General features: G+C 32.8%; 2 protein-coding genes across 2 annotated transcripts; both read left to right on the plus strand.

Moving 5' to 3' along the window:
• Positions 1 to 7,955: 7,955 nt before the first annotated feature.
• On the plus strand, positions 7,956 to 8,909 carry LOC308429074 (olfactory receptor 10AG1-like; the record flags this gene model as incomplete). The annotated part of the gene is made up of 1 exon (XM_080927716.1): positions 7,956 to 8,909. The coding sequence occupies exon 1, from the start codon at positions 7,965 to 7,967 to the stop codon at positions 8,907 to 8,909; it is 945 nt and encodes a 314-aa protein (XP_080783842.1). The 5' UTR covers positions 7,956 to 7,964.
• A 4,426-nt stretch (positions 8,910 to 13,335) lies between these two features.
• On the plus strand, positions 13,336 to 14,268 carry LOC308429077 (olfactory receptor 10AG1-like; the record flags this gene model as incomplete). Its single annotated transcript, XM_080927717.1, has 1 exon — positions 13,336 to 14,268. Exon 1 carries the CDS (start codon positions 13,369 to 13,371, stop codon positions 14,266 to 14,268), a length of 900 nt encoding a protein of 299 aa, XP_080783843.1. The 5' UTR covers positions 13,336 to 13,368.
• Between the last annotated feature and the right edge of the window lie 529 nt (positions 14,269 to 14,797).

The following is a 14,797-nucleotide window of genomic DNA, read 5'->3' on the forward strand; positions in this document are numbered from 1 at the left end:
TATAGCTTAAGGTCAGGAAAGGTTATTCCTGCAGATAGTTTCTTGCTGTTGAGGTTGGATTTGATATTCTAGGTCTTTTGTTGTTCCAGATGAAATTGTACATTGCTCTTTCCAACTCTATGAAGAATTGGGTTGAAGTTTTGATGGGTTTGCATTGAATCTGTTGATTGCTTTTGGTAAGATGGCCATTTTTACAATGTTGATCTTTCCAATCCATGAGTGTGGGAGATCTTTCCATCTTGTGAAATCTTCCTTGACTTCCTTCTTCAGAGATTTAAAGTTCTTGTAATACAGGTCCTTCACTTTCTTAGTTGGTGTCACATCAAAGTATTTCACGTTGTTTGTGACTATTGTGAAGGGTAGCTTTTCCCTAATTTCTTTCTCTGCATGTTTATCCTTTGAATATAGGAAGGCTACTCATTTGTTTGAGTTAATTTTATATCCATCAACTTTGCTGAACTTTACCAGCTGTAGGAGTTTTCTGGTGGAATTTTTGGGGTCACTTACATACACTATAATATCATCTGCAAACAGTGATGTTTTTAATTCTTTTTTTCTAATTTGTATCCCTTTGATTTCCTTTTGCTGTCTAGTAGCTCCATCCAGGACTTCCAGTACTATGTTGAATAGGTAGGGGGAGAGTGGGCAGCCTTGTAGTTCCTGATTTTAGTGGGATTGCTCCAAGTTTCTCACCGCTAAGTTTGACTTTGGCTATTGGTTTGCTGTATATTGCTTTTATGATGTTTAGGTATGGGCCTTGGATTCCTGTTCTTTTTAAGGCTTTCAGCAGAAAGAGTGTTGAATTTTGTCAAATGCTTTCTCAGCATTTAGTGAGATGACCCTGTGGCTTTTTTTTTGTTGAGTCTGTTTATATGGTGAATTATGTTGATGGATTTCAGTATATTAAACCATCCCTGCATCCCAGGGATGAAGCATACTTGATCATGGTGAATCAACATTTTGATGTGTTCTTGGATTCAGTTTGCATGCATTTTATTGAGTATTTTTGCATCAATGTTCATAAGTGAGATTGGTCTAAAATTCTCATTCTTTGTAGGGTCTTTGTGTGGTTTAGGAACAAGGTTTATTTTGGGCTCGAAAAATGTGTTAGGTTGTGTTCCTTCTGACTCTATTTTGTGGAATAATTTGGAGCGTATTGGTATTAGATATTCATTAAATATCTGATAGAATTATGCACTAAACCCGTTTGGACCTGGGCTTTTTTTGGTTGTGAGGCTTTTGATGATGGCTTCAATTTTTATGGTGTTTTGGGATTATTTAGATGGTTTACCTGGTCCTGGTTTAAATATAGTATCAGGTATTTGTCTAGGAATTTATTCTTCCTCCAGATTTTTTAGCTTTGTTGAGCATAGGTTTTTGTAATAGGATCCGATGATTTCTTGAATTTCCTCAGGTTCAGTTGTTATGTCTCCACTTTCCTTTCTAATTTTGTTAATTTGAATACTTTCTCTTTGCCCTCTAGTTAATCTGGCTAATAATTTATCAATCTTGTTAATTTTCTCAAAAAACTAGCTCTTGGTTTTGTTGATTCTTTGAATGGTTCTTTTTGTTTCTATTTGGTCAATTTCTGCTCTGAGTTTGATTATTTTTTGGTATGTACTCCTCTTTGGTGTATCTGCTTCCTTTTGTCCTAGAGCTTTCAACTGTGCTATCAAGTTGCTAGTGTATGCTCTCTACAGTTCCTTTTTGGAAGCACTCAGAGCTATAGATTTTTCTCTCAGTACTGCTTTCATTACATCCCATAGGTTTGGGTATGTTGTGTTTTGTTATTCATCAAAATCTCAAAAATCCTTAATTTCTCTCTTTATTTCTTCTTTGACCATGCTATCATTTAATAGAGCATTATTTAGATTCCATGTTTATATGTTTTTTTTTGTTGTTGTGTTTGTTTTTATTAAAGACCAGCCTTAGACTATGGTGATCTGATAGGATACACTGGAGAATTTCAATCTTCTTATATCTATTGAGGCTTCTTTTGTGACTGAGTTTTCTGTATGTAGCAAAATGTTGGATTCTGTTTATGTATCTGGTCTGATAGCCTATTTCTTTTTATTGGGAAATTGATTCCACTCATGTTAACAGATATTAGAGAAATGTGGTTGCTGTTTCCTGCTATTTTTTCTTTTAGAGGTAGAATTGAGCCTATGTGTCTTTCTTCTTTTGGTTTTCTTGCTTAGGTATTCTCTTGTTTTTACTAGGATGTAGTTTCATCCTTGTATTGTGTTTGCCACCTGTAGTTCATTGTAGTGCTGGGGTTTGTTTTCAAATATCGTGTAAATTTAGTTTTGTCCTGGAATATTTGGTCTCTCCATGTTTGGTGATTGAGAGTTTTGCTGGGTATAGCAGCTTGGGCTGACACTTGTGTTCTCTTAGTGTCTATATAATGTCTTTCCAAGATCTTGTAGCTTTCATAGTCTCCGTTGAGAAGTCGGGTGTGATTCTGATTGGTCTTCCTTTATATGTTACATGACGTTTTTCCCTTACTGCTTTTAGTATTCTTTATTTGCTTTGGGCACTTGGCCTTTGTTACTATTGTGTGTCGGGAGGAAATTATTTTCTGGCCCATTCTATTTGTATTTCTGTATGCTTCTTTTATGAGCTTGGTAATCTCATTCTTAAGGGTAGGAAAGTTTTCTTCTGCGATTTTTTTGAAGATATTTACTATGCCTCTTAGTTGATATACTTCACCCTCTTCTATTCCGATTATCCTTATGTTTGGTCTTCTCATTGTGTACTAGATCTCCTGGACATTTTGGGTTAGGAACTTTTTGGTTTTGCGTCTTCTCTAACTGTTTTGTCTATGTTTTCAATGTTGTCTTCGGCCCCTGAGATTCTCTCTTCTATCTCTTGTAGTTTTCTGAAGATGCTTGCATCTGTGACTCCTGACTTCTTTTTTAGATTTTTTACTTCTAGAGTTATCTCTTTCAGTATTTTCTTTATTGTTTCCATTTCCATTTTAAATTCCTTCTACAATTCCTTCATCTCTTTGGTTCTGTTTTCCTCTAATTTTTTATTTCTTTGAGTGTTTTCTGTGTTTCCTATTTAAAAGCTTCTATTTCTTTATTCTTTCCCTCTCGTTCTTGTTTAAAGATCTCCATCATCATCTTAAGGTATGATTTCAGGTCTGAGTCTTCTTTTTTCTTGAGTGTTTGGCATTCTGCTGTTTGCTGTGATGGGAGAGATCAGTTCTGATGTTCCCAGGTTGTCTTGGTTTCCTCTTGGTAAGTTCTTTCCCTTTCCTCTTCCCATCTTCTTGTCTGTGATTATACTTGGTCTTGTTGTCAGTGATTGGTTCTTGTCTCTCCCTTTTTTCTGGTCTGTGTCCCTGGATCTTCTCTGTTCCTGGTGGCAAATGGGCTGAGCATTTGGTCTACATGCAAGGGCCTTCCGGGTGGAAATCGAGTCCCTACAGCAGAGTTCCTGCTCCCCTGAACTATTGGGGGCCGCGGTTTCTGTGTTCCAGTACTAACCCTTACTGGACCCTGTCTACTCACAGTGCAGTCTCACCAGGCCTGTGTCCCTGGATCTCTGCTGTTCCTGGTAGCTGGCAGTTTTAATTATAATTAAATTAACATCATTATGACTCTTGATTTGAATATTGATTTATATAATCTCAACATATTATTTAATTATAGACATTTAGGGAAAACAGCAATTACAAATGTAAATGTAGTGTCCTGGCATATACATTCTTCACTATCAGATACAATATGTCTAAAACAGAATCTTGTCTAAGCTTCTATGCAGGAATGATATTAGTGAAGCTCAATTATGGAAGGGAACAATCTTTCACAGCTCGTTACTTTATGTCAAGATTAAATTCCACTAGTTGAATTAAATAAAAACTTCTTCCAGATCAGTTCCCTTCATCATGCTTCTTCTACTTTCAAAACACTTAATATTTTATATATTTATAGATGTAATTTATACGTCATTCAGTTTATAAAAACTTAAACATATCATTCATTAACATTATATTTCTAATTTCATTAAATTTTGTAGGATTTTATTTTTTTTATTTTTGATATTAATTTGTAGTTACAAATCTTTTTGTGTCCCTCCAAATCCTCCATATATATACATATATATATATATATATATATGTGTGTGTGCGTGTGTGTGTGTGTGTGTGTGTTTGTGTGTGTGTGTAAAATGTTTTTAGGGCTGATATTGGCTAGCCAATTGGTGTGGTCTTTGGGAAAGACTATTCTCCTGCTTTTAACTACAAATATATTATTTTAAGAGACATTCATTTTGTTGTATAGCCAACAGGAATGTTGAAAGGTTAATGCATATAGATAAAAGAAAACAAAACAAAAAACATCCAAAACTCCAGGATCTCTTCTGTCAATAAGAAATGCAGGGACAAGAATGGAGCAGAGACAGAAAGCAAGGCTATCCTGAGACTGCTCCACCTAGGGATCCATCCCATCTGCAGAAACCAAACCCAGACACTATTTTTGATGCAAAGAAGTGTTTACTGATAAGAACCCAGTATAGTTGTCCCCTTTGAGTCTCTGACCGAGCCTGACTATTCAGATGCAGGTGTATACACATCAAAATGTCAGACTGAGTATGGGGGACCACAATGGAGGAGTTAGAAAAAGGACTGAAGGAGCTGAAAGAGTTGGAAACACATAGGAAGAACAATAATATCAACCAACCAGACCTCCCAGAGCTCTAAAAGATGGAACTACTATCCATAGAGTACACAATGGAAGGGAGGGTTACTGAAAGTCATTCACATATTCTATTACTATTCATTAATCCCACTACTACGTCTCTATTTCATAATCAAAGCGAGAATAAAGACTGATTGAATTAAGTGACATAACTGTGACAAAAGTAGACCCATGATAAATATCTTGTAACTCCTTAAATGTACAAATAGCCATAAAGGGCAGGCATTTCAGTTGCTAACAAAAAATATAATTGTTATAAGTCAACAACTTTAAACAAAAAACTTCATTTTCCTAATTTTGAAGGCAATTGATTTGTATATAAGTAATATTCTATTACACTTTCACAATAATTTTAAAGTTCAGTACAAAATAATCACCAAAACATATAGAGGTTTGAAAAGGTACAAATTAAGAAGTGAAAGGGGAGAAGGAGTAGGAAGAGGAGGTGGAGAAGAAAGCATAGTATTTTAGATATTGTATCAAACCCTATGAGTGTTAGACAAAATAAATCACCTCAATTATAAGGCTAACTTAGAAAGTAGTTGGTCCCCAGGGAAGAGAACAGTTATTATTTAAAGAAAGGTCTGAATTGTGACTTTAGAATATATTGAAGACTATAGATAGACTGAAAAATTAAATAGTTTATCTGACTTAATTTAATTTTTTTTCTATTATTTTAATGAATTCATTAAAGGTATGTATTTTATGTAAATTGTTTCAAATAATTTAAAATATATTACCTTTGTTTATTACAATTTAAACTTACAAAAGCATATATAATTAATATCAGTAAATTATCTATAATAATAGACTAACTTAAAAATACATATTCTTTGATATTCTTTTAAAATTCCAAAAGTGCTTATTCATACACATTTATAGACTTATATGTATAACTAGTATGAAGTAAAAATGCATATAACTTTATAATATAATGAACACAGATACAAAAATTAGCATCATTACTATTATCATAATGTTCATTTTATAATAAACTAACATTTATTAATAAATTGCTGAGATAATGATATATGTAAAATTTTGCATATGTCCATTCTGAAGAATATAAATGAGATTAGGTTAAGATATTATAGAATAGTATAGAATGCATAGGCATAGTATACTAATTTTCACTGGAAATCAATCTTAGTTATGTTACTGTCCAAAAATTATGTTAGTAACTTAGTTATCTATCTTTCTGCATCTGTCTCTCTTTCTCTCTGTGTATCAAAATACCCATTTCTACTAGTGTCATTTATTTCACTTATTTTAACCATATACATTGCAATTCTGAATATTTACTGGGACAATATTGTAATCTGATGTATGCATCTATAACATGAAATTTTGGATAAAGTCTTTTTCTACAGCATGCATAACTTTTAGATTGACTATAGTCAAGTATTTTACAGAATTAACTTAATCAAACAATATTATATACTTTCCTATAGTCACAACTGAGTGGTAGCATAAAACAACTTACACTTCTAAACTTACACTTCTAACTAGAACTTACTTTCCACTAATGAAACTTACCTTGTATGCCTCAATTTCTAGTTCTCCCAGGTCTTGTAACTTCTATAATATCCTTGTTTCTCTTATACAGTTACAGGATTTTCTACAAAGTTTAGTTTTAAACTTTAATCAGTAGAATTGTATAACTGTATACAAAAGTGTATACCTTGTGCAAGAAAACATTCACCAGTTCCCAAAATAAGGAAAAACCACATTTGCACAGCACAAGCCAGCACAAAAATGTTTCTATCCTGTGTCCAAATGTTGAACAGAATTCATGGGTCAGTAACTGATATAAAACAGATTTACAGAGAGGAAAAAATTGCCAGGAAATAATACACGGGTTTCTGTAATGTATGGTCAAGCCTAGTTATTGATATACTGAGGCAGTTGCTGGTGAGGATAATCATGTAATGATGGAGAACAGTGCAGACAGAATTCCTTTGAAGATGAGAAGTCTGGTAAGTGTATTAAGTAATTGTCTTGTCCATAGAATTGTAAATGCAATAAGAATACAATAAATTTTATTTAACTTGTGTTTGATGTTTGGATTTTCTTCAGTGCCTATATGAAGAACATATAAAGCAAGAATGCATACATGGCTCGCATTTGTAGTGAATTAGTTTGCCCTTCTTATTACTTATAACATCATATGGACAATGTTGTTCACACCAACATTGGTATGAAATTCTCTTTCTGCAAGAGATAATGAAAATAGTCTATTTTTTTTCATATCCACACTCAAAACTTTATAACATTCACAGTCACAAATTGCAAAACTTTTTCAGACAAGGTTTTGAACTCTAGCTAAGAATCACCTCTTATATCTTGACAATAGCCTGAAAGGTAACAGAGTTATTTGTGATTTTTCAGTAATACATTAAATAATTTATGTCAAATAATAAGATTTCCACCACACATTAATGCAAACAATACATTTTAGAACTTTTTGGTTATAGTGTAATAAAATATATACAATCCAAACACAAAATGTGTATGCAAAAACACACCACAGAATGGAAAACACAGAATGCAGTGAATTGCATTAGAAGAAATTCATGAAGATCTGAGGGGTTTAAGGATTTCAGATGTACAAGCTGGAACATGCAATCATTTTGGAAAATAAATAAACATGCAATTTGATTGTGTACTTTCTAATTAGAATGACTGTTGATATTCCCTAAATGTGCATCATCACAGCCATTCTCACTACTCACTGTAAAATCTGAACAGGAATTGATTGCTGGTTTTATGGATTTTCCAGCATAGTTGAAATTTTGTTGTGTTCTATTGTTTGCTGTTGAAGCTTAGATATTTTATTATATTTTATTTCTTGCCATAATAATTCTAATTCATGATAATGAAGCAAAATAATTATATAAATATCATATTTATTATTTTAGATTGAAAGGGATGTATTTGATTATAAAGTAAATATAAACTGAGAGTCACAGCAAACTTATTTAAATAACAAATATAAAATCAATAAACATATACTGAAACATTTTATATTTAAATATATAGTGATATTAAATAAACACTAAAATTAAAATAATGTATCCTATCAGAGTAAAAATTAATAAAATCTCTTAAGAAATATAAATATGAGTTTTTACACAGACATTCATTAATAGAAATAAATTTGTACAGTGAATGGAGAACTAAGAATGAAAGCCATTCTTGCATTGTAGAAGAGGAAACAAAGCTAAAAACAAAAATGACTCAGACTCTAAATCATTCCTACAGATGAAACATAATGAAGTTGTGGCAGAAGGCAACATTTCTACAGTAATGCGATTTGTCCTGCTGGGATTCTCTACTCTTCCCAATCTTCAAGGAATTCTGTCTGCACTGTTCTCCATCATTTACATGATTATCCTCACCAGCAACTGCCTCATCATATTAATAACTAGGCTTGACCATACATTGCAGAAACCCATGTATTTTTTCCTGGCAAATTTTTCCTTTCTGGAAATCTGTTATGTATCAGTTACTGTCCCAAGAATTCTGTTCAACATTTGGGCACAAAATAGAAACATTTCTGTTCTGGCTTGTGCTGTGCAAATGTGTTTCTTCCTTATGCTGGGAACTGATGAATGTTTCCTGCTGGCTGTGATGTCCTATGACCGCTATGTGGCCATCTGCAACCCCTTGCAATATCCTTTGATTATGAACTCAAAAAAATGCACTCAGTTGGCAGCAGGCTCCTGGATCAGTGGCATTCCAATTCAGATTGTACAAACTTGTTGGATATTCTCTATGCACTTCTGCAATTCTAATGAAATAAACCATTTCTTTTGTGACATACCACCAATTCTCAAGCTGGCTTGTGGGGACACTTCAGTGCATGAACTGTCTGTCTATGTGGTTGTTATGGTGGTGGCTGCTCTCCCCTTTATACTGGTGCTTACATCCTACAGCAAAATCATTGCCACCATCCTGAGGTTGCCAACAGCCAAAGGGCGGGCAAAAGCCTTCTCCACATGTTCTTCCCACCTGCTGGTGGTGGTTTTGTTTTATGGGTCTGGTACCATTACATACTTGAGGCCAAAGTCCATGCATTCTCCTGGAACTGACAAACTGCTTTCTCTTTTCTACACCATTGTGACTCCCATGTTCAACCCACTGATATACACCCTGAGGAACAAGGAGGTGATTATTGCACTGAGAAAACTAATATTCCAAAAATAGTGTCTTGTCTTGGCATAGAAGTTTTTATTTTCCTGATAATGCACTTATTTTTAAATATTTTATTTTCCTATTGAGAAGTCAATCACTTCCATTTTATAATTCATTTTCTTCAAACATATTTTCTTGTAAAGCGTACTCTGTGTAGAATGTGTTAAGCAAGATCATCTCTGATGACATATCTCAGAAAAATATTTATTTTTAAAAATAATATTTTAGTAATTATATGTTTTTTATAATATATAGGTGCAATTTGAGATTGGATAACCATATATTAATGTTAATATATAATTATTCTCCAAAATGCTCATACTCTTATTTTCTGACATTCTTCAATGATTCTGAAGTGTGTAAAGCAGTAAACCTATAGGATTAGAAAAACACATACTCACTTAATAAGTCAATATGTGAATTATTAGGAAGTCTCTCCAAACCCTACTTAAAAATTCTGAAAAAATTAAATTGGACAGATTCAGTTCCTTTTTGAGATTATTCATTTCAGTGATTTAGCTCCCTTCTGATATACCTTTAAAATAATCCTAAAGGAAAAACTGATACCTATGTTCTTCTCTCAGTCAGATTGCAATGACATTGTGGTATCATACAACACTACAAACATACTTAATATTTTTGCACAGATTTTTCTCCTTCGTTATTAAAACCCTAAATTACTTTACTACAAGATTTTGTTGTGGGGCTGGAGAAATGACTCAGTGGTTAAGAGTTCTGGCTGTTCTTCCAGAGGTCCTGAGTTCAAATCCCAGCAACCACATGGTAGCTCACAACCATCTGTAATGAGATTTGTTGCCCTCTTATGGTGTGTTTGATGACAGCAACTGCAATTCATATATATAAAATAAATGAATCTTAAAAAAAATATTCTGTTGCTTTTGTTCTTTCTTAAAACTACAACTCAAGAATCTATTGCTCTGTCTGTTAATGTGTACAAAAATAATATCTATGAATTTAAATGAGAATACAGGTAAAAGAGTAATTTCTGAATTTTCTGCAGTCTAAAGATTTAAGTTTTCTCTGCATATATGTGCTATCATGTTTTTAACCCTGAGTAGTGTGATAAAAGTATTCAGCCTTTAGATTGATTTTTATGAGTAAATTGGACATCAATCATCATATCAATACATATTGATCTATCTCCTACCACATTTTCAAAGTAATAATCTATTTTCGTGGAGGGTGTGTATTTTTATGCAATGGTATTGCCATTGCTTAATTGTGCCTGTTCATTTCATGACAACCTATGTATAAGCAGCAAAGCAGACTAATTAAATTTAGTTGCTAAAATAAAACAGAAAATAAAATATTTGGCAAGATGAAAAGTATCAGGTTTGAGAATCGTAAGAGAGGATAATGGAAGTAATATGCTCTCAGTATATTGCACACACACACACACACACACACACACACAGACAAATGAACACATATAAAATTGGTGAAAGAAATCATATGATAAAAAATAAAAATATTCTTTAAAAATTTAATGTCATACTTATTTTTGTATTTCTGCTTTATAATAAAGAAAAATATTTTTTCACTCATATGGTAATACAAACATTGAATAAATACATACACAACACCCAGGCATGCATACAATTTTACAACAAGTTAGCAATTTAATTAAATATTGAAGCTTAACATCTAGTAATGAAAATAAGTTGGTAAAAATAAGTAGCTATGTTATCTAAGGTAAAATCATTTCATGAGTGAAATTATTTAACTGGAATGTTAGATATTAGACTCTGATGATAACATCTTTTCCTTTTCTTTTTAATTGGTTATATTATTTATTTATATTTAAAATGTTATCCCTTTCCTGGTTTCTGCTCCACGAACTATCCAATTTTCCTTTTCCCTGCTTCGATGAGGGAGGTATCCCACCCATCCACTCACTGGAGCCTCTTTTCCCTAGCATTCCCCAACACTGGGGCATTCAGACTTCACAGGACCTAGAGCCTTCTTTCCCACTGATGCCAGATATGCTACATATGCGTCCTTGTGTCCTCTTTGTTTGGTGGTTTAGTCCCTGAGCACTCTGCAGTGTCTAGATAGTTGATATTGTTGTTCTTCCTATGTGGTTTCAAACCCTTTCAGCTTTTCAATCCTTCTCCTAACCATAACTGTATGCACTTGCAAAAAGTTAAACCAATGTAAGTATCAATATACAACAGGGAGGGCTCCATGAAGCCCCAGATAATTTGCTATACTATGAGCAATTGATTGCTGCTGAGTGCAGGAAAAGCACATTTTCTTCAGTGATGTGATGTCTAAATAGTTCTCTGTACTCAGTCGTATGTCCCTATACCCATACACATACAGGTATCACTAACATACCTCAGGGGAAGAAGGAGGGTTGTATGTGAGGTTGGAAAACTGGTGGTGGGTGTGGGGGGAATAGTACAAATTAGAGAAGAGAAATGCAGAGTAAATTTGATCAAAGCACAATATATGCATTAATTACGTTCTAAAATAACCTGTCTGGTTATTATTTTTCTTGTTGAAACCAAGTCTTTAAATGACAGGCAGAATTAAGATCTTAATTAGAAGGTTGCATGGGGAAAAAGTTTATACCAGGGTAGCAACTCTGACTATTTAAAGGCTTACTATTTAAGTATTTAATCTGAGACATTTGAGAAGAAAGTTACGAACTGTTTCAAATAAATGTTATAAACTGAAAAGGATAGTTGTTTTTCTCATTTTGGGTACAAGAAATAATGGTAAGTATTATATTGAACCTATAGCCAAATATGTGAGTGTGAAAAGATTTTTCAAATACAAGTTTATTTGTACATTCATACAGCATTTAAATGCCAGAAAACATTGTTAAATTACAAAGAATTAGATAAATCTTTACTGATTTAAATTTTAATAACTGATACATTTCTGGATATAACTATATATAAAAGAATTAGAAAGTATTCAATTTCAATGTAATCGTATGTACTAAAGATTATTATCATCTTCATCAATATATTAATTTAAATTTCAAAAGATATTAAGTAAATAAACTGTTTAGAAAATATTTAAATATTTTACATATGCCAAGTCTAGAAAAAGGATGTCTAAAGAGCTCAATTTTAGACAACTGTGCACAAAGGTAGAGTAAAGATATTATTAGCTACTTGTATCCGATCCTGCTGGTATAAAAGGTTTTTTTTTTTTTTTTTTGTTTTCCAGTATTAAAATATTTACTATTATTTTCTATTTAAAATTATCTTATAATTACAGAATATTAAGAGTATTTCAAGTACTTTACTAGTTCAAGAATATTTTTAACAAAATATTAATTATATGTTTAATGTTTTGAAATGTGTACCTTTATAATTGTTCAGAATTACAAGTGTTAACAAATGGTAATGAAAGCACTTATTCTTATGGTAAAGTATAGGAACACAAGGTAGTACTACAAGATATACTTACACATAAAAGAATAGAAATCAATTATTTCATTCAAATTGTTGCTCCCAAATTAATGTGAATATTCACACAGATAAATATGTGCAAATGGTGTGTGTTAGAACTTCATCTACAAATAATAGTTGGTAGAGGTGAAATATTTATATGCAACAAATAATCTAATGTATTATTATTCTATTAGTAATATAACAAATTATTATTGCAAAGCAGTATTCAATATGTTACACATAAAATGTAGAGACTACTAAAACATTTTACTCAATATTAAAGAATAAAAAACAAAAATACCAAAAGTAACATAAGCATAAGTATACACTTGTGCACATGAAAACATACACACAGAGTCCAGGCAACACTGAATGTGCTGATAGCAGGATTCATGAGAAGGTAAATTATTTCAGATTATCCAGATATTCATTCCTCAATGAGAGTCTAAACACAGATTATGCCTGCAGATTTTATATAACTTACATTGGAAAGAAAATTTAATTTTGAACTAAATAATACTTTATGATATTTGATGGCTTAGGTTTCCTTGTTAAGTGTTGAAATTATAAAGTTCCAGAGAATACAAGCCTACAAAATATCTTAAAGACACCACACAGAAAATAAGAAAGAATATTCAGAATTTAAAGTACAAATGAAATATTAATTTAAAATTAAAATATATTGTTAATGTAAATACATAATAAAATATCTGTCAGATGATTAAAAGACCAGGTTCACAATAGCCATTTATTAATTATGAAAATATATTTAACTATAATTTTAAACCATTGGAATTTAAATTTTATTATTAAAAAGAAGAAAAATAAAAAAATTGTGTTCTATCAGAAAGGCATACATAACACTAGACTAAAACTAGACATGCTCTCTCTCTCTCTCTCTCTCTCTCTCTATCTATCTATCTATCTATCTATTTCTCTCTGTGTGTATGTGTGTGTGTGTGTGTGTGTGTGTGTACACGATTTATCATTTTCTACAGGTGAAACATGAACAGCTAGAGGCCATAGAAAATGTTTCCACGGTGATGCAATTTGTGCTCATAGGATTTTCTGATCTTCCCAACCTCCAAGGATTTCTATTTGCAGTGTTTTTTGTAGTTTATCTAATTATCTTGATTGGAAATTTCCTCATAATACTAATAACCAGTATGGACCCTGCATTACAGAAACCTATGTATTTTTTTCTGGCAAATTTTTCTTCTCTGGAAATCTGCTATGTATCAGTTACCATCCCAAGAATTCTGTTCAACATTAAGAAACAGGACAGAAGCATTTCATTGGTGTCCTGTGCCACACAACTATGCTTCTTTTTAATTTTTGGAACTACTGAATGTTTGCTGCTGGCTGTGATGTCCTATGACCGCTATGTGGCCATCTGTAGTCCTCTGCACTATCCTCTGGTCATGAACCCAAGAAAATGCACTCAGCTGGCAGCAGGCTCCTGGCTGGGAGGTATCCCAGTCCAGATAGGACAAACCTGCCAGATATTCTCTATGCAGTTTTGTAATTCTAATAAAATCAACCACTTCTTCTGTGACATACCGCCCATTCTCAAGCTGGCTTGTGGGGACACTTCAGTGAATGAACTGTCTGTCTATGTGGTTGTTATGGTGGTGGCTGCTCTCCCCTTTATACTGGTGCTTACATCCTACAGCAAAATCATTGCCACCATCCTGAGGTTGCCAACAGCCAAAGGGCGGGCAAAAGCCTTCTCCACATGTTCTTCCCACCTGCTGGTGGTGATTTTGTTTTATGGATCTGCTACTGTTACCTATTTGAGACCAAAGTCCATGCATTCTCCTGGAACTGACAAACTGCTTTCTCTTTTCTACACCATTGTGACTCCCATGTTTAATCCACTGATATACAGCCTGAGGAACAAGGATGTGATTGCTGCATTAAGAAAGTTAATACTCCCAAAATAGGGCTCTGTGTATACATAGAATTTTCTTATTTATCTTAGCTACTGGTAACTCCCTTATTTTGAAACATTTTATCCCAATATTGGGAAGACAGCTTCTTCCATTTTATAATGTAATTTCTCCAAACTTAAATTTTCTTGTACAGTTTCTTCTCTTTAGACCTATTAGGCAAGTCAATGATCTTCAATAAGCAGTCTTTGAAAAAATAATATTTATCAAATATATGGGTACAATTCAGAAATTGATGTTTATATCTTAAAGTTAATAGAATATTATTTCCCCAGATCCTTATATTTTATTTTCTTATTTTTGAATTTTTATTGAAAATTTTATATATTTACATTTTAAATCTTATCCCAGGTACAAGTTCTCCCCTCTTACTCTTATTTCACCTCCCCCTGCTTCTTTGAGGATGCTTCTCCTACCACCCAGCCGTTTCCGCTTTATCACAGGGCATTCCCTTATATTTTAGAAACAAGCCTTCATAGGAACAAGGGCTTCTGCTTCTAAGGATGCCAGACAATGCTATTTT

Source organism: Micromys minutus (assembly GCF_963924665.1).
Source record: "Micromys minutus genome assembly, chromosome: 13".
In the NCBI taxonomy this organism is placed as follows: Eukaryota; Metazoa; Chordata; class Mammalia; order Rodentia; family Muridae; genus Micromys; species Micromys minutus.